A 27,370-nucleotide genomic window follows, 5' to 3' on the forward strand; every position below is an offset into this window, starting at 1 on the left:
ATGGTTATTGACAGTAATAAAGCTACACTACTTTAATAAAACCTAGATAAATTAGTACTTATTAATACTAATTAGTTCATGGAAATCATCACATCAATTGACAGCATTATTAATACATTTTTCTGCATTGTATTATGAACTGACAGTACTTTCTCCTTTGAAAAGTTGCTATTTTTCTGTTTACTTAATTTGGACTATCCTATAAACAACTCTATTTTTTTAAAGGAAGAACAAAATACCACAGTAATTGGTAGTAGTGCACGTAGTGCAGTTCACTTGGATGACAATACTTCTGCCACCAAATCCTCCTTTTAAAGATGGAGAATGCCTCGAGTTAAACAGGCAAAAATTGCAATTATGAATAGCTGACATCAAGGATGAAAGGCTACAATTTTTTTATTTTGAACTTAGGATTAGGAACCAACAACTTAAATTGAATCAAATGAGTTCTATATTAATACTTTATTTATTCATTTTATAATAGCTACTACATTCCTTAATTGTCATCTCAATGTTTGGCAATTTCCAATGTGATACCTTCTCATTATATCAGAAAGGAATTCAAATCTTTCCACTCTGTTTTTAAGGCGATGATATGGATTCTAAAAGGATAAAATATACATGTAACACTTCTGCAAGTTTATTTAACAAAAATATTTCAAGTAAAAATAAATGTGGATGCATTACATAAAATGAATAAAATATTTCTAGAGCATCAAAGCAAGGAACTACATACTGATTCCCCACCTCAGTAAATAAATAAAGTGTTTATTCCTAGAGTATCCAGGAAATGGGCTCAGATTAACCACATGAATGACAATTTATTATTTATACACATTTATTAACAAATTATAAAATCTGAAATGATTTTAAATTAAAATAAAAAAGATTATTTTGAAGCTACATATTATAAAGAATTATTGGATTCCTTTAAATTATCATTGAACTTTACATATTGAGTTAATTTCAAAGTACAGGCAGTTCCTGCTTTATGAGTTCCCGGGTTTACAAGTTCTTTTTTTCAAGTATGAACATTAATTGCAATAAATACATGCCAAACATTTTAAATATGGCATTTCAAACCGCGCGCATAGCTATATAATACAGTGCTACTGTGCATGCATTTGTTCAGGCAGAGATGAGGGAGGTCCAACTCTTAAAGAATTTTGGAAAGGATTCCATATTTTAGATGCAATCAAAATAAAATGAGCGTGGGACAAAATTACAGAGAACATGAAGTGTGTTTGGAGTAAACTCTATCACAAGTTTATTGATAACTTTGAAGGATTTCAAGAACCAGCAGAGATCATACAAAATGAAACAGAAGTGGTTGTAAATAAATTGCAGCTTGAGGTTTCTACAATTGACTTCACTGATATGCTTCAAGTACGCAATGGAGAGCTCACAAATGAAGACTTCATTGAAATATCAAAATGGGAAAAAGAAGGTTTAACGTTACATCTATGCAAAATAAATTCCCACTTTACGAGTTTTTGCTTTATGTTGTTATTTAGTTTTTAGGAGCATTAGCAACTAAGGCCACATTGCTCCTGGGATATGTGGTGGTCATTCCCTGACCTTTCCACATCTTCTATATTTGGTGGTCACGGGCTTGAACTCCGGTCTAATCAAGAAGCTTGCGCTACGCACTGCTGCTCCTGCCTACCTGGTTACAGAGGCGCCTTTTGCTTTATGAGTGTGCACTAGGAATGAATTAACTTGTAAAGTCGGGAACTACCTGTATATTAAAAATTTCAAGAAATATATTAGTATTTAATTAAAAGTGTCACTGCTCTAAACAGCTATTCCAAATGACTGATACTACATAAGATAGCAAGCATACAGTTCAAATTTTTTATTTAAAGAATATTATTTAAGGAAAATATCACACAAAACATCTAGCTATTTTAAGTTGGACATTACAGCCTCCAATAAAAGCAGCTTGATCGAATGCATAAGATTAGTACCAAGGCAACTTAGAGACCATAAGATATTAATATTTTAATGATATAAATTTTGTCCTTAGGATAGTTTATATGCAAGACAGAATCCAAGAATAACCTTACATCTCTTTGAATACAACTAACTAAACCTCATTTATAGAAGCTTCAATAAGTTTCTCATATATCACTACAGGTTTGAACCCAAACATTTACAATTATTTGGTAATTGAAAGGCACTAAAATGGCAGTACTGTGGCTCCCTATAGCATCCGATTGATTCAAGAGAGAGTTTTGCTGACAAATATTCAACTTTTTTTTATTAAATGCTAAGTTTAAAAAGAAATCTTTATTTAGCAGCATTCCTTGATGGCCCCACAGTTCATTTTATTGCCAATTTCACTGTCTGTGAAGTGGGTTTTGTGTATTTGTGGAGTATGCAGTGGGATAATATATGCTAAACTATTTGATGAGCTGACAGAAAGAAAAATAAATAAATAATAAACTTAATTTTTCTAAATATACCAATTATATCACAGCACATATAAAATTATTTTTAATAAACAAATAAATGTAACAATAATAATCCTCTATTTGCAAATGTGTAAAAATAGTTGTAACCCTGAGCCAGTCAAGGCAAGAGGGATTTATAGGAAAGAAAAACTCCAGCTAGGAAATAACTGCTTAATAACATATATTATGTCTATCATATATAAAGCAGTCACAACAATTATTTTAAAATTCAGCGCACAATTTGCTAGCAGTTTAGAAGTGTTTCAGAGCCACTCCTATCATCAGTTTATTCCATTTACCCAATTAAATATTCTGACAATGTTAAAGAGTAACAATTCATTACATGAAAAAAGGTGAGCATATAGAGCAATATAGAGCAAAAGTTCAAACTACAGGTATAAGTAAGTGTGATTTATATTAGCGAGGGAAGAAAGTATTTCCAGTGCATCAGGAATGTAACTGACCTATTGCCAGAGGTTTCTTTTGATAAGCAGAGTGGATTAGGAACCAGGGAATCATTAGGCTACCCTGGTTCCTAAGCAACATGCTCAGCTGGGGCTGCACATACCAATGGTATGAACATATTGTATATGTTTATACACTTACAAATCACCTTCAGTCGTATTACACCATAATATATTAACAAGAACAATTATAAGTCAAATAATCAGTGCATGATGAATTTGAAAATTTATCATCTTAAAAATTTAAGATGGTGAAATGAAAAAAAAAAAAAAAAAAAAAAACATATTAGAATTTCTCATGGCAGTAATTTAAAAACGATCCTGAATTTAATATAGTTCCTGTAAATTAGGATGTAGAATCATCTACATAATACATCCAATCACTGTAGGTTTTATATATATAAAAGCTGTTAGTACAGACTTCCTTATGAAATTTGTGTATAAATGAGCATGTGTTCACATCAAGTAACAGAACCAACCCATCCAAAATGTAAACATTTTAAATTAATTTAAACATTAATGCTTAAATATATACTTGATAAGAGCTAAAATCAATGAAGAATTGAATTCTGAATGTCTGCAAATGCCATTAGATGTAGATATGTGAAATCCAATTTTAGGGATTTATAAAGATCATCAAACATAATTTTTTAAATTTTTTCAGAAATGGCAAAACCACGTTATTTTATTCCCATTTCTAAAACTGGAGGCATTTGTTATATTTAACATTTAATTCTATCTGGTATTCTTAGGCAGTCAGAAGATGTAATGAAAGTACTTCGTGTTAGCATTCAGAGTTCTCCTTTAACATTGTGACATTAAACTTTTAAATGTCATTACATTACTTGCACTGAAAGTATATGCAAACATTTTTATGAAGGGCATTTGAAAAGTCTGTGGCCTGAGTATGAAGGGTTTATTTGAGGAGTTTGGTAATGTGTTATCAACATAGTCCCCGTTGGAGTTGACACTTTTTTCAACTGATGCTGCAGTGGGTTGATTTAAAGAAATACTGGGATGCCAGCCAGTATTTCTTCAAATTAGTAAATAGGTGAAAGTCCAATGGTGCTAGATCTGATGAATTGGGGGGGGGGGGAGATCCCCAGGATTTCAAAGCTGCACTCATGCAGTGCAGCCATAGCAATAACAGACTTATGGGCATTGTCCTGGTGGATGACTGTGATGATGATTTTGGTTTTAAAGTCCATGATGCCCTGTCGATGATTTATTGAACGTTATCCTGTAGAGATAGGGAGGTCATAAAGGCAATTGTAAGACCACATTTGGAATACTGTGTATAAGTATGAGACCTCTGAAAAGAAACAATGAACTTGAAAGGGTCCAAAGACGAGCAAATCGAATGGTGAGATTGGCAAAAGGATGACTGTGTGAAGAAAGAATGATTATGTGGACTATGGAGCTTCTTGGCAACCAGGCACCTCAGAGGTGACCTGATTGAAGTTTATAAGACTCTCATAGGGGGATTAGTAAAATGAATGAAGGCAGAATTTTCACGGTTATAAAGAATTCCAGAACTAGGAGCCATAAATTCAAATTACAGAGGTTTAGAATAGATTGTAGGAAGTTTTCTTTTAGCCAGTGAGTCACTGATTTCTGGAAGAAGTTGCCTTCACAGACAGTTTGAATAAATAGATAATTTATTCAAAGACAGTTTGAGGCTGACAGTTTGAATAAATTCAAAGGTCAACTGGATAGCTACCTCTATGAGGATGGAAGCATATAATTTGTATTTTCTTATCTACTTGGTGGGTTTTTTTTTTTTTTTTGGCAGTACAGCAAAAGTCTGTGGCTTCCTTGAACTATAATGTGAATACTATTACATGCATAATTATTCTCTGCCACTCGTGTCATCAGTTCATCTCACAACCATTAAGTCTACTCAAACTTTGAACAGTATATTTTAGTTGGTATAAAAAGCTTAGTAACTTTTATGATTACTTCCTTGAATGCATTGCATTTAGAATTTGCAGCTGATAATGTCATAATTTGGTCCCACTGATAAATTGTCTAAGGCCATTATAGTCACCTTTACAAAAGCACTACCTCTTATCTTTATTATTGACAGTAATTATATCTTTAAGTAAATCTCACAATGCCATCTAGTAATTCCTTTATTCTTCTCTTAACATGTTGATTCAGAAAGCAGTCATGTTATTAGTAGAGTCCCTCAGGCTTCAGTGTTGGGTCCCCTGTTGTTTTCTGTATTTATTAATGATATATTTTTTTTTTTTTTGGGTAGTTGTTAGCGCATCGGCTTCTGTGGCCATAATGCACCTCCCAAGGTTTTTGCAGTACTTTGATCCAAGCCCGAGGCAGGATTTGAACCCGCAACCTTTGGGTTGCCAGGCAGGCACTTTACCCACCCGGCTAGCCCGGTTGGCTTATTAATCATATGATGGTATATCAGGCTTAATATCCAAGTTTGCAGACATTATGAAGATAGGCAGGGTTGTTAATGACACTACGCTGCTGCAGCAGGATATAGAAAAGTTGAGCAGATGGGCTGAGAGGAGGCAACTGAAGTTTAATATTGGCAAATGGGAAGCAGTTAACCGCAGATTAACGTATCAACTGTGCAGTACTACACTGACAGTGGTATAGAATGAAAAATTACCTGGGAGTAATTGTGCAGGCAGATATGAAGTTTTCTGAGCAGTGCAGAGTCTGCAAGAGTAGCTCATGGTGTCTTGTCAATGATATACAGGAATTTTTCTAGCAGGGATAAGGAGGTGATTACCCCCTTGTATAAGGTAATGGTCAGGCTACACCTTGAGTATACAGGTCTGGAGGCCTCATTTTAAGAAGGATGTAGAGCTGCTGGAACGAGTACTGAGAAGGGCAATGAGATTGTTGAATGGAACAAAGGGTTGCTCCTATGAAGAAAGGCTTAAGTTTTGCAAATTAGTGTCTGGAGACTAGGCACCTGCGAGGTGATCTGATTGAGGTGTATAAAGCCTTGAGGAAGAACCCATCAGCATGCTCAATGCTGATGGGTTCTTCCTCTTGCTCAGAATAATCACCTAAGAGGGCATAAATTCAAATAGAGGAAAGACAGTTGTAGGATAGATGGGTGGAAGTTTGCCTTTAGCCAGCGGGTGGTTGATTGCTGGAACAAACTTCCATCTGTTGTAGAAGTTGATAGCTTAAATAGATTCAAGGCAGACCTAGACAAACATGTGGATGGGTGAAATGAGGTTTTTTTTTTTTTTTTTTGGGTGATGCTATGTAAGCTTGCTTTCTTGCATTACATGCCTTTGCTAATGCTAATGTCATCCAGTACACTCACAAAAAAAATAGATGTTTGCTATACTCATCATAGTCACTTGGCCTGTAACAGTCTTGGTCTTATTTTTCTTTTTCAAGTGCACCAAACTGACTGAACATGGCAAGTTACCCAGACAACTACCCCCCTCTCTTCATATGGGAAGAGAGCTTGATTAGTATAATTAACAGACACATTAGATAGTGTGTTTAGGGTCTAATGGCACCAGAGGTTTCCCCCATCTCCGCTTTAGATAGTAGATATCTGGCGCAGCTCCATGTGCCAGGGATGACTGATAACCACCTGGGCTAAGTGTGGCCAGTCACTCAACACAAACACATAACCCAACCTTACACTTTGATACACTTACACCACTCCACCGTGGAGCTGCTTTAGTTTGGTCGGGTTCACGCAACACAATAAAAAAAAAAAGTCCTTTCTGTACACATTGTATACTCACCATATTCAAATCCTGCAACCCTTATATCTGAGTGGCTCAATGTTTTCAGTGTCTACTTCCAATGTCTACATCTGATAACTTAACCATTGCTTCAAATTCATGAAATCTCTATTTATTGTTGGTGTACCAAACAAATATAGCAATAGGACCACAAACATCAGTCAAAAAAAAAAAAAAAAAACAGTTCACTCATCTGTACCCTTCAAGAACTTGTCTAGTTCTCCCTTGAATTTGTTCAACACATCCACTTCCATGACAACAGATGGAAGCAGGTTGCAACAATTAACCATTTGCTGGCTGAAGGCAAACTTCTACACATCTATCCTGCAACAATGCTTCCTCAACTTGAATTTAGTATTAGTTGAGGCATTCAAGGCAAGAAAGCAAGCTTATGCAACATCAGCCAAAAAAAAAAAAAAAAAAAAAAACCATTTCACCAATAATCCATTCACTCCAAATGCCTGTCTAGCTCAGCCTTACATTTATTTAAGCTATCAACTTCTACAACAAGAGATGGAAGTCTGTTCCAGCAATCAACTACCTGTTGGTTAAAAGCAAATTTTCACACATCTATTCTACAACTGTCTTTCCTCAACTTGAATATATGCCCCATCAGGTTCTTAATCTGAGTAAGAGGAAGAATTCCATCAGCATTGAGCTTGCTCCACCCATTCAAGGCCTTATACACCTCAATCAGATTACACACATGAGGGGCCGAGTGGGTAAAAAGTACCTGCCCGGCAACCCAAAGGTCGTGGGTTCGATTCCCGCCTCGGGCTTGGATCAAAGTACTGCAAAAACCTTGGGAGGTGCAATATGGCCACAGAAGCCGATGCCCAACAACTACCAAATCAAAAAAAAAAAAAAAAAAACACACATGAGGGGATTTATGTTCCCTCATGTGTGTAATCTCAGCAAGCGGAAGAATACCATTAACATTCGGCTTACTCAGTCAAGACTTTAAACACCTCAATCAGATCTCCCTGCAGGTGCCCCGTTTCAAGATGCTGAAATTTGCAGAACCGAAGCCTTTCCAGGTAAGAGAACCTTTTGTTTCCTTCACAAATCTGGTTGCTCTTCTCTGCACCTGTTCCAGCAGAACTGCATCATTCCTAAAGTGAGGCCTGCAGAACTGTATACAGTACTCAAGATGCGACCTAGCCATGGCCTTATACAAAGGGATAATGACCTCCTAATCCATGTCAGCAAAGTTTCTGTATATCAGGAGCTGTCCTGGCAGCATGTCTGCACTGCTCAGAGAATTTCATGTCTGACAGCACAAACAGTCCTAGGTCTTTTTCATTCTCCACTACCCTGCCCTGAGTGTAGTATGACACAGTAGATAAGTTACTGCTACCCATGTGTAGTACCTTGCATTTGTCAATATTAAACTTCAATTGCCATTTCTCAGCCCCATCGACCACTTTTCCCAGATATTTGTTGCAATAGTTCATTCTGATGAATGTCGTTAACCATCCTACCAACATCTGTATCATCTGCAAACTTAGCCTGATATACCTTCAATATCACTGATAAATATTGAAAACAACAATGGACCCAGCACTGAACCTTGGGGAACTCCACTAATAACATTAGTCCGTGAACAGCAGTGCTTACCAATAATCACTCTGTCTTCTTCCACTTAACCATTCCTTTATCCACAGCAGAAACTTGCCCTTAATGCCACATTGATCCAGCTTGTACAGCAGTCTTTTATGTGCAACAGTATAAAAAACCTTCCTAAAATCTAAGTATATGATGTCAGAATTATTTTTTGCATTGCATCCATTTCCTTAGTTAGACAAGACTGCACCTTTACAAATCCATACTGTGATCGCTGTATAATTGCATGCCTGTCCAAATGGTCCTGCATTACTTCTTTAACCAGAGATTCCATTATTTTCCCTGAAACAGACATTATTAATAGGTTTGTGAGTAATTATTAATTACTCATGTTGTTTTTTGATCCCCTTTTATGAATTGGAGATATATTTACACTTCTCCAGTCCATAGGGACCTCCCCTGAATCCAAGGATGCTCTCTTAATTATGATTAATTTTGCTGGCAGGGATAAAGCAATTATCCCCTTGTATAAGGCAATGGTCAGGCCACACTTTGGTTACTGCATACAGGTCTGGAGGCCTCATTTTAGGAAGGACTATTTTTTGCTGCTGGAACAAGAAAAAAACAAGCAATGACGATGGTGTAACAAAGGGTTGCTCTTACCAAGAAATGCTCAAGTTTTGCATATTGCAGCATCTGGAGACTAGGCACCTGTGAGGTGACCTGATTGAGGTGTATAAGGGCAAACTCTTATACACCTCACCTCAGTGCTGATGGGATTCTTCCTCTTACTTAGATTACACACTTGAGGGGACATAAATTCAAATTGAGGAAAGAACTGCAGAATAGACAGGGCCAGATTAAGGATGAAATGGGCCCCCGGCCATATATAAATTTGAGGCCCACATACATACATACATACATATATATATATATATGTATATATACACAGTACTTTTTTTGTAAAAAAATAGGTGCCGGTACTCATTCTTTGCTATATAATGAAATTGAAAATTAAAAGGATACAAAAAGTACTCTAAAAATTTTTTTCTCTGATATTGTTACTTTCATAGTAATGCTTTTGGAATAAGAACAACAAATTTAGTATATTAACACAGTTTATTACGTATAAATTAATTATTCAAGTATATATAGAAAAATAAGTAAAATGTGAATAAAATAAATAAATAAATTGGTCAACTACTGAGTGCCGGTTGCTAAGGATGACACGAATGATCGTTATCTCAAATAGAGAGCTTTATGGTAACTGAAAAAAGTTTCTAGTACCCCGGCTTTGCCTAAAACTTAGGAAATAACGAAAACATCGTCTATTTGAGTCTTTCCAGTTGTTGTTGCGAATGCCAAGGGTGGGAGAAGGGACTCCGACTTCTTCCTGGAGAAGCGATTAAAGTCTCGGAGGAGAAGCGACTGACAGGTGAAGGCTGTGTAAGACTCCGCGCAGGTGCCTCTCCACCACCACTGCCTCAACACTGGCTCTCTGAGTACCTCCTTGCCGGGACAACTCCAGCTTTGAAAACTGTTAAAAAATACTTCTCGTCGCAAAATTTATAAATGACCTTTACAGAATTATTAACTAACTATTTAGCAACCTTTTTGTCACCAAAAGGAGAGTTACTTGGTACAAAGGAGTACGCTATCGTAGTGCAATAAAAAATTGGTTTTTTAATTTTAACACATTTATAATTTATCATTTAATTATAAATTATAGATGTCAATCGGAGTAGTTTTCCCTTGATAAGCATCGAATAATGCATAGCTAATGTGATTTTTAAATTTTTAGCTCCGTTAGCGACGGAAATAGAGAGGGGGGACACGGAAATACTCACATTTTCCTGTCTGGCGCCGCCATTTTTAATTTTAAAATTATATTTTAAACATACTCGTTGAGCTCTTTCCAACGGTGTAGCTATAGGTTGTTGACAACATTTTTATCCCCCACATTTAACCCCCTCTCCATTTCTCAGACAAATTTTTATCAACAATGATCAATATGGCGTTATGTTGGCCCACTTGATGTGCAAACCCAAGCAAAATTTCTAGTCAATAGGTTAAGTGGTTCCAGAGATACAATGCTGTGACAGATGGACGGACAGGCAGACAACTGAGTGACATTTTAAGGGTCCTTCGTTAGACTATGGCCCCTAAAAATAATAAGTAAAAATAAATAACATAAGTAAAAATAATTTTATAATAAAGTTTTTGTAGAATATTCCAAATTTTTTATTAAGTTTTCATCTGACACCCTATGCCGACTTGTTTTCTTCCTCTTTGTGTGTGTCGGTTGCTGAATGACGTTTCCGAAGCAGCCACGAATCGACATATTTTGCTAGATCGAAGCGGGTCAGCGGTGGGCATACAATTTTAAGAAACAGTAGTGAAGAAACTGTTTTTGTCATCGAAGATGATCTGGTTGGGCTGACAATCAGATTCATTCGTGAAAATCCTTGCTTACATTTAATCGATGAAATTGGTATCGTACTCAGAGCGTCCATCAAATTCTTCAATTCTTCCAAAACCATCTTTTCAACTAGGTACCCCTGAAATCCATGAATTGCATTTAACTGTAACCTAATTGACAATTTTCTAACTTCATTTTCACCAAAATGTGAACAATTCATGTTTAGAAGGTTTAATACCTTCGTTTTCCTTCTCTCATCATCAGTATTGTCACTAGTTCTTACATTTGAATTTTTTCTTTTCTTTTTGAGACTGTCCGAAATGTCGGTGTCATTCAGATATTCAGGTACTGTGACCATGTAAACAGAGATAGGGAAAATTTACGGAAAAATGTGGATAATGCACTTCTGCGAAACAACAGAGATTATTTGTCGGGGAAAAAGAAAATCACTTTTATAATTCTCGAACGGGGCGCACTTACAGTTGATTCACGAAGGTGTCCAACTTATGGCCCACCTGGAAAGTGAACTAAAACAGCATTTTAAATTTTGTTAATTATCAAAAAAAAAAAAAAAAACTCATTAAATGTTTTGTTCAGTAAATGTAATTGTATGTTGTACTTAATAAAATTTTCGAATACAGTAATACCCTGAAGTTACGTGATAGGTGGGTCCGACGAAAATCGCTTAAGTCGATTTCGCGTAAGTCGGGGTACAACTCTGCATATAAATACATATAAATTTTTGTTAATTGGGACCAAGGACTAACAAAAACACTAGTTTAGAAGAAAAATATTTAATAAAATTGCAGTTATTTATACATATTAATACAAAATATGTATTAAAAAAAATAAATGAGTTACGTAAAAAAGTTATTTCAATGTCGATGGCTTCATAAAATCTAACAAATTCGTCTGACGACACAGCGCCTTTTTTCACGCAGAATTTCTTCATTTCTTGCTTTGTAGCTATAACGCATTCTTCGTTGGAGTCTATGTGTTCTTAAATTTTTAAGCCCTTTTCAATTGAGCTGAGACCTTCTGTCAAACTTGCAATTGTCATGTGCTTTTCTGGTGGAACTGGGTCTGAAGTGTCGGATACTTCAGTGACGTTTTGCTCACGCATCTCTATGAGCTCATTCATTGTCAACTCCTGACTATGTGAATCCAACAGCTCGTTGACATCATCACCACTGACTTCCAAATCTAATTGCCTGGCAAGATTAACAACTTCTTTTATCACATGAGCGACATGATCAGTTTCTGGCGTTGTTTTCGTCTCGTTTTTGAAAAAAAAAAATGAACAAAGTTTCTTCCAGACACCAATGTTTTTTTTGTGAATTTCATCCCAAGATTCTTCAATGATTCTTACGGCATCTAAAACATTGAATTGTTTCCAAAAGTCTTTAACAGAAATCTCACTATTTTGTCTCATAGCTTCATTCAGACGTGCAAACGAACGCCTCGTGTAGTAAGCCTTGAATGTTTTGATGACTCCCTGCTCCATCGGTTGAAGCAAGCTGGTTGTGTTTGGAGGCAAAAACAACTTTCACACGTGGGTCGAAATTAATTAGGGTGGCAGGAGGGTGACCAGGTGCATTGTCAATAAGAAGCATCACTTTAAATGGAATCTGTTTAGACTTGCAATAACGTTCGACTTTGGGTATGAAGTGGTGACCATACCAATCCTCAAAAACGGAAGCTGCCACCCAAGCTTTATGGTTTGACTTCCAAATCACTGGTAAGCTAATTTTAAATATACACCAAATGAAAAAAATAAAGAACCGTGTAACTCCGAGTTCGCGTAAGTCGGGGTATTACTGTATTTTCAATTTTACTTTTACATGCAACAAGATATGGAAAACGTAACACACTAAAGAAATCTAACTTTGAATTTTTTTGAATATGGCCCTGTACGGGAATGTTTGGACACCACTGCAGTAGAAGGTGGACCAGAGCCCATTGGGAATACACCTTGATCAACTTACTGCAGACCAGCGCGACTTCTCCGTATGTGAGACAGGTGGTCGGATAGTTTTTATCAGGTACCACTAAGTTGTAGAATGGTAATCCCTTCAGCTCTCTCAATTTGCGCAGCAGCACTAATTGACTGAAGGCGAGAAATGCAAACAGGGCGTACCGAGTTAATTTTCTACTAATCCGTTCGCTATATGAAAATTTTCTCGCTCAACGGAAACTATTTTAAATGTAACTTCCACGGGGAATTCAAAATAATTAAACAGAGGTCCGACTGAGTAATTTAGAATTATGAAAATGGTTACAGTTTTATGTAGAAAATATCTTAAAAATAGACAGTGAAAAGTGTAAATTTAGTTAAATAATTTTAAGCTTATTTGAATAGTATATAAACATGTGAAAAATATTTACGGAATATTACAAATTTCAACGTGCACTGCATCCAAATGTCACACGTCACTATTAATAAAGGTGCCAGAGTGCTAAGTGAATCAGCATATAACCAAGCTTCGCATTCCCATAGGGTAACATATGTATTTGTGAGTTGCAGTCGGTGCCATAGGATATTTCCTGATCAATAATAAATGGTAGTGAAAAGATGCACAAATGTCGGTCAAAATAGGCGCCTCCGTAGCCAGGTGGGAAGGAGCAGCAGTGCGTAGCACACGCTTCTTGATTAGATCGGGGTTCGAGCCCGTCACCACCAAATACGGAGGATGCGGAAAGGTCAGGGAATGACCACTGCATCTCCCGGAGCAATATGGCCTTAGTTGCTAATGCTCCTAAAAATCAAATAACAACAACAACAACAACAACAACGGTCAAAATATTTAATATTCAAATATTTGTACATATAAAATATTCTGCATTACATACGTATATAATTATGTGGTAACTACTTACATATCAAAATTAAACTTACAATTCCAATTAAAATCATGAATTTAATTGATCTAAATTGATTTAATTTAATGAATGAATTTAATCATGAAAAATGTGTCGATTTTGGGTTGAACTTTGGCCCTCTTCCAAATAAACTAAAAAGGGTATTAATTTTAAATTCCCCGCAGTTTAATCACCACCCAACAATAAAGTCAACCGATCCTTCGCCGCTTTGAAACCTGGCATGTTTTTTTCTTCTTTCAATATGAAACTTCTTTTAGGCATTCGTTTCCACAAAAGTCCCGCATCATCTATGTTAAAAACTTGTTGAGAAGTATAACACATAATACCCCTCTTCAATAATTTTAACAAGTTCTTTTTTGAGAGTTTTGGCTCCTTGATCTGCACTTGCGGCTTCTCCCTGGATTTTAAATCTATTCAACCAGCCCTTACCAGTTTTAAATGGTTCCACATTTTTTTTTTTTTTTTTAGGTGAGTTTTCTTCAAATCATCATATTGGCTAATCTCTCTCTCTCTCTCTTTTTTTTAATTTTTTTTTATATTTAACTTAACTGAGTTCTGCATTTGGACATTATCTTCAATAAAATTAGTTAAGTTTTTCCCATTTCAATCCTAATAGTCGACTAGCCCTAGTTGCTTGCAGTGGAACAGCTATCTTTCCCGCTGCTAAAATTAATTCTTTATTTTTTTTTTTATAATTGTTCTTACAGTTAAACTTGCAAATCCTAAATTACGGCACACATCCGCTTGTTGCTGACGGGAATCGATTCACTTCAAAACGTATAATTTAATTTTCAAAGCCAGTCTTTTTCTTACATTTATAGTCTGCGTACTGCGTTCAGACGTTGTTGCTTTTTCATTCTTATCGGCCATTATTAACTCTTCGAAAATGTAACTGCGTTGGTTGCATTAATTATGATACAATGTTCAAGTAAACTGTCCGTTACGCATGATGTCTAATACTGTACTGAGTGATGACTAGACTTCAGATAAATGCATATAACGCAAATATTGCAAGCAATATACTTGGATCATTTTTTAAAATGTTGATCTTGGAACTATGTAATGAGTCGTCACTGAACTGCAATTAAATTAGTGTGCGAGAAAATTTCTCAATTCGGCGTGGGAAATGTTTTAATGCTGTTTTGGTATTCATTTTCAAGCTATCGACTCCATCAAATGAAACGATTTCATTAGATATGCCAAAAATGCAATCTGTAAAAGAGCGTTATAGTGATCTGTGACAGTGTTATAGCAAATCAGAGTAAACCGAACTGCGTTATAATGGGGGCCCTGCTGTATATATGTACAACAGGCCAGGTTTCAAAGCGGCGAAGGATCGGTTGACTTTATTGTTGGGTTGTAACGCTGCGGGGAATTTAAAATTAATACCCCTTTTAGTTTATTTGGAAGAGGGCCAAAGTTCAACCAAAATCGACACATTTTTCATGATTAAATTTATCAATTAAATTAAATCATCAATTTAGATCAATTAAATTCATTATTTTAATTGGAATTTTAAATTTAATTTTGATACGTAAGTAGTTACCACATAATTATATACGTATGTAATGCAGAATATTTTATATGTACAAATATTTGAATATTATATATTTTGACCAACATTTGTGCATCTTTTTACTACCGTTTATTATTGATTAGGAAATATCCTATGGCACCGACTGCAACTCACAAATACATATGTTACCTTATGGGAATGCAGAGCTCGCTTAGCGCGGATTCACTTAGCACTCTGTGTTTCCAGAACAAATTATCAGCGTTAAGTGGGGGTCACCTGTATACACATATATATATATATATATATACATACACATATATTACACATACGTATACATATATTACACATACGTATACACACACACACACACACACACATATATATATATATATATATATATATATATATTACACATACGCACAAATACATATGTTACTCACAATACATGGGTTTTAATATTTATATTGTGAATAATGCTAAGGCTGGAAAGAGACAAAACAATGCAGAAAGGGAACTATAGGAAATTTTGGAATTGGTGAAAGAAATTAAAGAGGTGAAAGACTTCTGGAATTTGCAGAATCTCGAGGATTGTCAGTAATGAACACTTTTTTTCAAGAAAAGGATGAACAGAAAGTGGACACGGAAGAGCCCAAATGGATTAACAACTAATGAAATTGACTTCCTCATTAACAAGATATATTGTAAATAATGTTACTGTCTTGAACAAGGTAAATGTTCGAAGTCATCACAGAATGGTAAGATGCACACTTGATATAGATGTAAGAAAAGAAAGGAAAAAAACTGACTCGAGTAAATAATACGAAGGTCTTTGAAATAACAGAAGAGGGAAAAAAGCAGTATGTACCGTAACTTAAGAACAGGTTTCAGCTTCTGCAGACTGTTCAGAACCAAGATATCAACGAGGAATACTACAACTTTCTGAAAGCAATAAAGCCCAAGAAATTTATAGGTAAAAAGAAATCCAAAGAAGAAAAAATTAGTTGTCGTGATGAACCGAAGATGACAAATGAAGAGCAAGGCAAACACTGACAAGGAAAAAATTGAGTGTACTGAGTTATGCAAAGCCATTAGAAAGAGACTAAGAGAGGACATAAGAAGGTTTAACACAAGAAAAGTAGAACAAGCATAAAAACATACGACTTAAATCAGCAGCCACGAGCGGTAATACAGAAAGATAAATGATACTGAAACTGAAGAATAGTTGTTGTTATATGGTTTTTAGGAGCATCAGCAACTAAGGCCATATTGCTCCGGGGATATGCGGTGGTCATTCCCTGACCTTTCCGCATCCTCCATATTTGGTGGTGACTGGCTCGAAGAAGCGTGTGCTATGCACTGCTGCTCCTTCCCACCTGGCTACGAAGGCGCCTGAAGAATAGTAATGGTGTACTTATAAATAGCAGAGAAGGCATAATTCAAATAGCAGAAGACTACTATAGAGAATTATACAAGGAGCAAGGGAATGATGCCAGCAGTGGGGAAGATGGATCGCAAATTAGTAACATATACGACTTGCCCGATATCCTTCCTGATGAGGTAGAACATGCGCTGAAGAAAATGAAGAACCAGAAAACCCCAGGGGAAGATAAAGTTACTGTAAAGTTATTAAAATTGGGAGGAAGAGACATGACAAACTGGCAAGGCTCTTTACAAAATGCATTAGAAAAGCTGTGATGCCCAAGGAGTGGAATAATGCAACCATAATCTTGCTGCATAAGAAAGGAGATAAATTGGAAATTAGAGACCAATTAGCTTGCTATCCTGTATCTACAAGTTGTTCACAAGGGTCATTACTAACAGATTAGAAAGAATACTTTATGAGAATCAGCCGAAAGAGCAAGCTGGCTTTAGGACAGAATTCTCAACTATGGATCACTTTCATGTAATATCACAGCTAATGGAAAAAGCAAATGAATATAAAACACCATTATGCCTGGCATTTGTGGATTATGAAAAGGCATTTGACTCCATACAGCATAAGGCAATGTTTCGGGCACTGGAATGACAAGGCATAGATACACCATATATTATGATTTTGAAGAAAATATATAAGAACACTACCCCCTTTATTAGACTAGGCAAAGACAGTAGCAAATTTAAAATTGAGAAAGGAGTTTGACAAGGAGACACTATCTCCGAAGTTGTTTACTGCTGCCCTTGAGGAAGCTTTCAGAAGATTAGACTGGCCGCAGAAAGGAATCAATGTGAATGGAGAGTACCTAAACCATTTATGATTTGCAGATGATATTGTGGTCATAAGCCACGATCCCAAAGAATTAAGAGGAAAATCTTAATCAGTTATGCAGAGTTAGTAAGGATTTTGGACTAAAGATGAATATGGCTAAAACAAAAGTAATGATGAACAAGTATGCCACAGAAAGGGATATAATTATTGAAGGAGCAGTAATTGAAAAGGTGGAGTCATATACTTATCTAGGACAAGTCATTAGCTGTAATAATGATAAATGGCTGGAATTCAAGAGAAGAATAAATTTTGGGTGGACAGCATTCAGGAAATATAGTCATATACTGAGGAGCAATATCCCAATTTGTCTGAAATGTAAAGTAATAAACCAATGTATACTCCCCACCTGGCCGCCTCTGTAGCCAGGTGGGAAGGAGCAGCAGTGCGTAGCACACGCTTCTTGATTAGACCGGGGTTCGAACCCGTCACCACCAAATACGGAGGATGCGGAAAGGTCAGGAAATGACCACTGCATATCCCGGAGCAATATGGCCTTAGTTGCTAATGCTCCTAAAAACCAAATAACAACCAAACAAACAAAAACTCCCCACCATGACTTATGGAAGTTATTTTTTTGTTTTTTTTAGGAGTATTAGCAACTAAGGCCATATTGCTCCGGGGATATGCGGTGGTCATTCCCTGACCTTTCCGCATCCTCCATATTTGGTGGTCATGGGCTCGAACCCCGGTCTAATCAAGAAGCTTGTGCTACACACTGCTGCTGCTCCTGCCCACCTGGCTAAGGAGGCACCCTACTTATGGAAGTGAAACTTGGGCACTCACCAAAAGAATGGAAGAGAAGCTGAGAACTACACAGCAAAGAATGGAACGAATTATATTGGGAATCAGACTGTTAGATAAGACGAGAAACACATGGATTAGACAGCAAACTCAAGTAAAGGACATTATCAAAACCAAAGAACTAAAATGGTCCTGGGCAAGACACAGCTCGAAGACATGATGACAGATGGACTAAGAAAATAACAGAATGGTACCCAAGAGGAGCTAGAAGAAAACCTGGACGACAACGATGGAGATGGACAGATGAAATTAATGAGTTTTTGGGTAGTAAATGGATGGCCATTGCACAAAACAGAAGGAACTTGAAAGTACTGGAGAGGCCTTCATCTTGCAGTGGACTGAAAATGGCTGATGATGATGTGAATAATAATTCCTTGATAAAAATGTAAAATAAGAGGTCAATGTTTTGTTTTTTGACTTTAAAAATAAAGTACTAATAAAAACAATTTTAGTAGAAACTTATATTTACAATGAGAATGAGGCCTCTCTTCGGGTGAGCCCCCCGGCCATGGCCAATTTGACCATAGCGTGAACGTGGTCCTGAGAATAGATGTGTGGAAATTTTCCGTTAGCCAGTGGGTGGTTGATTGCTGGAATAAACTTCCATCTGTCGGTGAGGAATGATAGCTTAAATAAATTGGACAAATCTTTTAGAGCAAATAGATAGGTGAAATGGGAAGTTTTTTGTTTTTTTTTTTTGCTGATACTGTATAAGTTTGCTTTCTTGCATTATATGCCTCTACTAATGCTAACAACAGTGACTTTTTCCTCTGGCAGACATACCCTTGTTCAATTCTGTTTTACACAATGTATTTTCCCATTTCCCTGACAATATAGTCACCAACAATAGCTATTTCCTATGGTATTAGAGGTCTCTACCGTTGAAGATGTGTTATCTGATGCTCCAGCATGGGCTCTAACAATAAGCTGGGCAATTGAGTGCTTGATAAGTTCCTCATTTCAAATTGTTCAAGGGCGAGACTCAATCCTGTTCTTGTTGCCCATCAGAATGCCAAATTTTCACTTGATGCCCTCATATTCTTTACAATGAACACACACTGTCATCCCTTTTGGCTTAATCATATCCTGCTACACAGAGTTTTGCAAACATACAATACGTGGTGCATGTCATGAACTCATGATTTGTATGAGAACTAACACTGGAAATCTCCACTCCCAACCCCATCCAAAACATTTTATTGCTTTGAGCCTTTTGCTTTACTGCATTAGTTTGAGGGCATGATTTTTGTCTAATTTTAATTTTAAAATACCATACAAACTAAAAACTATCAATATAATAACACCATACTATTCCCAGGTTATGTGCTGGCAATATGTACTGTTTTTTAAGTTATATTGTGTATGTATATAACAGTATGTTGTAATGTAATGGTTACACTGTAAAATAAAGTTTGTATTATTATAAACTAATAGTTTACAGACTTAATAAAACATTTCTAATATTAATTATACCCATATGGAATTACATATAAGAATATTTAAAGAAAAAAAAAAAAAAAGAAAAGAAAAGTAAACTGCAGCCTTTTTTCAATCTACTGCAGAATGGAAGCTTCCTCAATGATTCACGTTGAGGGAAATGAACCATAAATCTTTCACGCTGGTCCAGTGCAGGTTGGCAGATCAACTGTATTTAGCAGTCAGAGGCTTGAACGCCAGTCTACTCAAACAGCATGTGCTATTGCATTTTCCTCCTGACCACTCAGCTATGGAGGCCAAGAATACTAAATACATTTAGAATTATATTATTTTTGAAAATTTCTGACAGTGATTGTGTCAATAAATTATACAGAAGGAAACAAAGAAATATCTAGGATCATTATGTATACGATTAAATTCAATTAATTAGCTATTTATTATAGAGAATGAAATTTTAGTTTAATAAGCCCAAAAAACTTGTGAGAAGGTGAGGTTCTTTCAGGGATTTTTCACCCTTCTCTTCACCTTTCTCAATTATATGTGCACCTACAGCTTGAAATAATATAACTTGGACAAATATCTCTCACTAATGAAGACCGTTATGTTTGTGTCACAGGGAATAAATTCTCACTAATGGAAATATGTGTTGTGGAGTACTTTTTTCAAATGAACAGAGGCATAAGGTGTCCAAAAGTTGAGTTTGCGATATGGTCAATTTGCTTGTTTCTAGACATAACCCATATCACTAAGCAGAAAACTTCTGTCTGAGATTATCAGTTTAACTAAAGTTTGAAAACCAGCTTAAAAGTTCTTTCAATAATTAATAAGTCTTCACACATCTGGCAAGAGAAACTGAATTTAATCTTTTCTAAGTGAAGGCAAGTATTGTAGTCACTACACTGTGATGGACAAACTCTGAGGTATTAGCTAAAACTCAAAGTTATGGTGCATTTCTGGACAAAGCAACTAACAGTATCAGCTTTTCCAATCAGAATGGGCAGCTTTCAAAAAAAATCTGGAAATTAAGTGGCAGGAAAAAGAAAGCACAAAGAAGAAATGGTGCTGTAGTTTTATGGCACATTAGTGCATGGACCAATTTGCGTGTGAGCAAAAAAAGCTGAAATAATTCACCCAGAGGAACGAATCCTAATCCCTCTGAGTTATATATATTTGGCTGTAAAGCCAACAACAACCAACAATCATGAAGACTTAACTTGGCAGTGATGGCACAAATCTTATTACACAAATGGTGGCACAGCACTTGACAGGTACCAAATTTATTTTTAATTTCTGGAACAAAACTCTTGGGTGTTTTTGAATTGTCAATGGACCATACCAATATTTCTGCTTTTCTTAAAATAGAGGTCCCTAAAGTGTGGGGCAATGTTGTTTTCGTGAAACACTTCTTTAAAACAAAATATGGACAAACTATCCCACTAATCCAGGTACAAAGCTTTTTTATTTATTTCTATGAGATTAAATGTACTGAAGTATACATTAATTTATAAACATGCATACATTTATGGCTAAATTTTACATCAAATCTGTTTATTTGCACTTGTTATGGAACTTGGGGGGGGGGGGTGTCTCATGAAATTTATGAAAATTTTAAGGGTGTTCTAGGTATAAAAAGTTTAGCAGCCTCTGTCTTAAAAGATTGTGATACTTATATGCATCTTTTTATTTTTATCACTTATTTTTAAAAATAATCAGAAAAAATATTAATTCTGACAAAAAAAAAAAAAAAAAAAAAAAAAAAGACGAATCTATTCAGGAAAATGGATCAATCTATTCTGATCCATTTTCCAATTGAAAAGCTTGCGATATTTTAAATGTGCACATCCACATATATTTCTGCTTATTGTACATAGAAATATTTCTAAAAATTTTTAAGATATTTTACACTTCAATTTTTAATTTTTTTCAAAATTTTATTTCAAATGTGCCGCACCTCACAGCACACGTCACGATACAATACCTTCTTATCTTGCTTCCTGCAGAGGAAGTGTGCCAAATGAATGAATATTGTGTTGCAGTTTTGCATCTTTACTATGGGATAACAATAACAAATTTAAAAAAATACTTCTGTGTTACTGTAAATGTTTACTTAACTTGTGAGAATGGGAGAGCAACTAATCTCGGAATGTTAAACGCAGAATTTGAACTTTGCAGGAAAGTCAGTTCCCACAGTACTATTCATGCAAAGGAAAACAGTGCCACATAAATGGTGGTATAGCACTTGACAGGTGGGTGCATTTAATTTTTTTGGAAAATTGCAGGAAAAAAAAAAAAAAAAAAAGTGGTGAAACAACTATACAGCCATAAAGAAAAGATATGCATCTGTATATGCTATTATAATTTAACCAAGTGAGTAAAAGTTACTAATAGCTTACAGAGCTGATAATTAGAAAATAAGAGTTAAAAAATTATGGTTTATCTATAAAGAGATCTTTACCTTTTTTTTTAAAAAGAGAGAAAATTAAACAATAACTAATACCTGTAAAAATTCCAATGTATAGCTGGACACCTTATGTGGAATATGAATAATCCACACATCAGATAGAATAATAAATGTATAACTGAAAAAAATAAAACATTTATGCACATTACATATTTGAAGTTACTATATAACTGATGAAATAAATGAATTTAATAATCAGCAGTTATATATAATTATAACATTATCCCTTGAAGGAGGTTTTTTAAATTTAAATGACCTAGTTTTTTTTTTTATCCTTAAAAAAAAAAAAACAGGAAAACAATTGAATAAAGATGGGAAAACATGGCAGATTGCAGTTAAGTTTACTTAAGTGTATTATCAATTTTTTTTTTTTTTTTTTTTATAATTCACTCATTTGGTGTTCCATTTTAAACTAATTTTCTGAAATATTTCACTGTTTTGACAATGTCTACTCTGGATGATAGAAAATGACACCATGCAGTGCCTTATTTATTCTAACATAAAACAAGTTAAGTAACTTGTTGTGGCATGGTTGATGTCAAATAAAGTACCCCAGGGATTAAAAACTCCCATTAGTACTTTAAAAGTGTTGTTGCCCAAGCTTTTTCACGTGTTTACATAATACATAGCTGCAAGATGGGATTTATGTACCAAGGAATTTTAAAGGGGGGGGGGGAGTATAGGGAGCCTGTAAACATGAAATATAGTAAAAAGAATACTGTGCATATTCTTTAATCTCAAGGATATCCTAAATAACTCCTGAATGCAAGTGGGGATATGCCACTGCCCAGAACATTGTGAAAGAGTGACACTGGGTGCAAGAGTACGATGAGAACCAACATGCAGATGGAATGGGCAAAGCAAGCTTGAATGTCTTATCGATTTCAATTTAACCCTTACTGACTGAGGCAAAATGGAGGAGGAACTAACCATGGGGAGGCAATTTTTAAATAAAATAGATGACCATTATTTGTATCATGACGTTAGAGAAAATACTACAGGTAAGAATATTCTAGATGTGATCTTTACGCACAAACCAGATCACAGTGCTCACAGTACAAAATTCAAATTATTATATTAGGGCCACCCAAAATTTCTTTCATATGCCTGTATGTGTATTATATCTGTAAATTGCGTGTGTTCAATTTGCCTGTTTTTCTGGACGAAAAAAAACCCCCAGTGTCTGGGGGGGGGGAAACCTTGCTATCTATATCTGAGACCAACTAACTCAGCCACGGAGTGAAAAAAGCCCATTAAAGTTCCTCACGTCAGTGCTCATAGTACAGGAACCATTAAGAAGAAATAATCATGGAGGTCTCAGTTGGAAGAAGAAGAAGAGGTTGCGGTTGTTAACAGTACAGGAATGAGGAGCCTCTACATGGTTTAATTTCAGGGAAGGGGATCGTGACAGTTTTAAGATGACACACGGCCATTATCAATGGGCAGAGAAAGGTTAATAATATTATAATTATTGAATATCTTTAAAGCAATAGTCAGAGAAGACAGGAATGCATATATACCATTAAGAAAATATAGTGCATGGAGGATACATATAAAGCTGGCCAATCTATTATAGCAAAAAAAAAAAAAAAAAAAAAAAGGAATGTAACAGTTATAGCAATGAAAAGTACTGAAGCCTAAGATATCAAATTTATCTTTAATAGTACCATAGAAAAGGCAAGAATGGCCAAGGCTGAACATGAGAAATCATTGTCTAAGAGAGTAAAGAACAGGGACAAGTAATTTTTCATGTATGTAAATACAAATAAGAAAATGAACCAGACTGGAGACTTGCATAATGGGTGTGGAAAAGTCTTAGATAACCCTGCTGATGAATTAAACAGGTACTCTGCATTGATCTCTACAGATGAAAGACTTCATAGTGAGAAGGGGCGTGAATGAGGCCGAGCAGCATGAAATTACACATGATTAAGACTTGAAAGTTTTATTTTTAAAACTTTCAAGCCTAAGAGCAAGTAAGGCTCCTGGAATGGTGTATACCCAGTCATCCTAAAGGAGGTGGACTGCACTGTGAGAGAGTGCACTATACCATTAACCCTAAAGTGTTGATGCTACACCTGTGAGGTGTAACTTGAAAATAATTAGTCCATGTTAATTGTTGGCTGAAGATAAAAATCTATGATGTACTGTACCTTTCCAAAAATGTTTACAATGTCATGTCCTTCTCTCAACATATATTAATTTTTTTAGATAGTATGAATCAGAGCTGTAATACTCAATATGTTCTACGTTGATAATAATATTAGTAAATTAATAAGAGGAGTTTACCTCAATATAGTACATAGAACACTTCACAACGGAAGTGTTCTACGTACTATATTGAGGTAAACTCCTCTTATTAATTTACTAATATTAATTTTTTTAGCAAATAACTTACTTTGCTGCAAACAGCTCAGTGATGTGAGTAACTTTATTCATTCCATATCCTGAAAATCTGTCATCATATAAAGGTAGATGTGAAGTTTTTCTTAAGAAAAAAAAAAAAAAAAAGAATAAATAAATATATATATATAACAAAATAGGAAACTTTTCAGAACATATTAAATATATATTTACAATATTTATTTATTAAAAATGAATAGCTTTTATTAAATGTCATCTAGTGATACCAAATGGAAGCATCAATGAGTTTTTACAAAATCCAAATAAACATGCTATTGACATGGGGATAGTTTTGGTCAGTCATAAATACAGACACCAGCACCTGCAAATCATCTATTTTCCAAATAATTTTGCAAGCAGATAATGTTATCTGCTGAATCTTAACAATTTATTATGTGTTAATGTTGCCGTTTGCATTCCTCATTCTATCAACAATACTCAATCTGATAATGAATCATTAATATGTCCTAAGAAAGTTAAACCAAGGACATTTTCAGCAACATTCACATACTTTGCTTGCACAAATACAGTCTTATAATAACATCAACAACAATTTCATGCTATTGAAAATATGAAATTTCTGATATTACAGAGGGTATCTGAGTATTCATTATTTGAGTCCCCCACAGTTACGAGGATTCGAAATTAAAGAACTTAAAGGAAGCCCTTTTGAAAATTGACCATGTACTTGATTATTTTTGTGAGAATGACCCTCTTTGTGATTGTGCAGCAAAAGTTAAGCACGAAGTTAAAGACAATTAAATGCTATGACACAATTTTATTTGAAAAAATAGGCAAAACAACAACTCTGGATTCATTCTTTATTTGTAAAACTGAAAATTAGTGTAACTTCAATAAACTTTACTTTACCTTACATTGTTCAACATATTAAAATAAAAAATGTTTAATAAAATAATTGTCTCATTTTTCAGTTCCTTTAATCCATTTTTTACTACATACAAGTACATAATACACATTATAAAAATTTGTGTCCCCGTTTTAAGTGGAATTTTTTGGAATCAATTATCCTTGGATAACGAGGACCCCCCCCCCTCCCGTACATATAGATCATTGCCAATATCAGAAATTGCTCTCTAATCTGTTCACTCTCCACAAGAAACTGGTACCTTGTTAACATTAAATATGACAGACAAATTAGTGCAAAGCATCATTTTAGTTTGTAGGAAATCACCGAAGTAGGCGAAATGACAGTTTTTGTTACATCTCATATTGTGAACACCCTTCACAACAAGTTGTCTGTTATTGCATTACCTCAAATAAGCAACACTTCCCCAATAGTAGGCTAATGCTACTTATTCTTGACAGATACCACCACCCAGATGGCACTGTTTGTAAATGTGTATGGGATGATAAACAATCTTATCCACATCACTGTCCCTATCAGACATGGAAAAGCAAAAAAGTGGAGGAAAGTGATAGTGGGAGAGAAGAAGAAATGACATTGAAAATATAAAGGGACAGTTACTCCTAAAATTCACACTCAAGTAGTTCACTCATGAATCCCATGAATAGGCAACACTTCTCCAGCAGGGAAGAGTGTTGTTATCTATTCTCGGTAATGAAGGATACCAGTAGGCTCCTCAAGATGATGCCATTTCAAGACTTTTTGGCCTCTCGTTGGTGAGTGGGTAGGTACAGTGGTAATACAATAGTTTCACACTGAAGTGAGTGAAATGGCATTGTTTTTGTTCCATCTCATATTGTGAATGCCTTCACAATGAGCTGCCTGTTGTTGCGCTACCTTGAACAATTACTATGAACTAAAATGATGCTTTGTACTAACTTGTTTGTCTAGTAAATTTCCAGTAGTCTGAAGCTTTCAGCCCTAAACCCTTTTTAGCTCTTTACTACTGCACACCATCTGGCATCTCTCATATTGTGAAGCTAAGCTTCATAACTGGGTTATCACTCATTGTATCACTGGGATGCCTACCCACCCAGTGATGAGATGTGAACAAGCTTCGAAATGATGCCATCTGGGTGGTGGTATCCGCTGAGAATAAGTAACATTAGTGTTCTTTATTGGGGAAGCATTGCTCATTCCAGGTAGTGCAATAACAGGCAACTCACTCTGAAGGCATTTACAATACAAGATGCAATAAAAACAATGACATTTTACTTACTTCAGTGATTTACTATGAAATAAAATGATGCTTTGCTCCAACTTATTGTTCTAGTAAATTTCTTGTAGTCTGAGGCTCTCACCCCTAAACCCTTTTTATTCCATTAAATATGATTTATTTTTTATCCACTACTTGCAAAAGATAACTGAAGGAACACAAGTTGCTTACGAAATATTCGTTTTCAAATACATTATTACCAACACCCTTTGGCATCTCTCATATTGTGGATATAACTTCGCAACTGTGATGGCATGTTGCACTACCAGGGCACCCACCCGCCCACTGATGATGAAGCCCACTAGCTTTGAAACAATTGTCTGGGTGGTGGTATCCTCTGAAAATAAATAACAGTAGTCTTCTCTACTAGAGAAGCATTATTTATTTGAAGTAGTGCAATACCAGCTATCTCGTTGTGAAAGCACCCACAATATGAGATACTATCAAAACGATGCCTTTTACACTACATACGTAGTTCAAATTTATGGGTGTATCTACACCGATATTATATAGTTAATTACCAAATATTACAAACTATTATACAAAGTACAGGTGTTATGATATCTCATTGACCTCAATATTTATATACTGAGATCAGTGAGACAGTAATAGAATGTAGGAAAAGAACTAGAGTTAAAAACCATGGTTAATAATGGAAATAGTAGAAGATGGAAGAACATAAACACAGTGGTAGGAAAAAGGAAATATAGAAAATATAATAAACAGGTAAAACAAGAGAGGAATGTTTTAAAAAAGAGTGGAGGGAAAGAGTATAATAACAGAAAGAATGATAAATTTAAATAACGAATTTAAGTATGGTCAA

General features: G+C 35.3%; 1 protein-coding gene across 1 annotated transcript in view; it reads right to left on the minus strand.

Annotated features, from left to right (window-relative positions):
- Positions 1–503: 503 nt before the first annotated feature.
- The window catches only part of LOC150080470 (xylosyl- and glucuronyltransferase LARGE2s-like), a 115,364-nt gene continuing 88,497 nt past the window's right edge, over positions 504–27,370 (minus strand). Inside the window, exons 12-14 of the mRNA XM_090380702.1 lie at positions 24,402–24,491; positions 22,040–22,121; positions 504–602 (exon numbers count right to left, since the gene is read on the minus strand). Of these exons, the coding sequence (XP_090236828.1) occupies positions 504–602; positions 22,040–22,121; positions 24,402–24,491 (271 nt within the window). The remainder of the gene's footprint in view (positions 603–22,039; positions 22,122–24,401; positions 24,492–27,370) is intronic.

Source organism: Mastigoproctus giganteus, chromosome 9 (assembly GCF_048544385.1).
Source record: "Mastigoproctus giganteus isolate SK-2022 chromosome 9, ASM4854438v1, whole genome shotgun sequence".
In the NCBI taxonomy this organism is placed as follows: Eukaryota; Metazoa; Arthropoda; class Arachnida; order Uropygi; family Thelyphonidae; genus Mastigoproctus; species Mastigoproctus giganteus.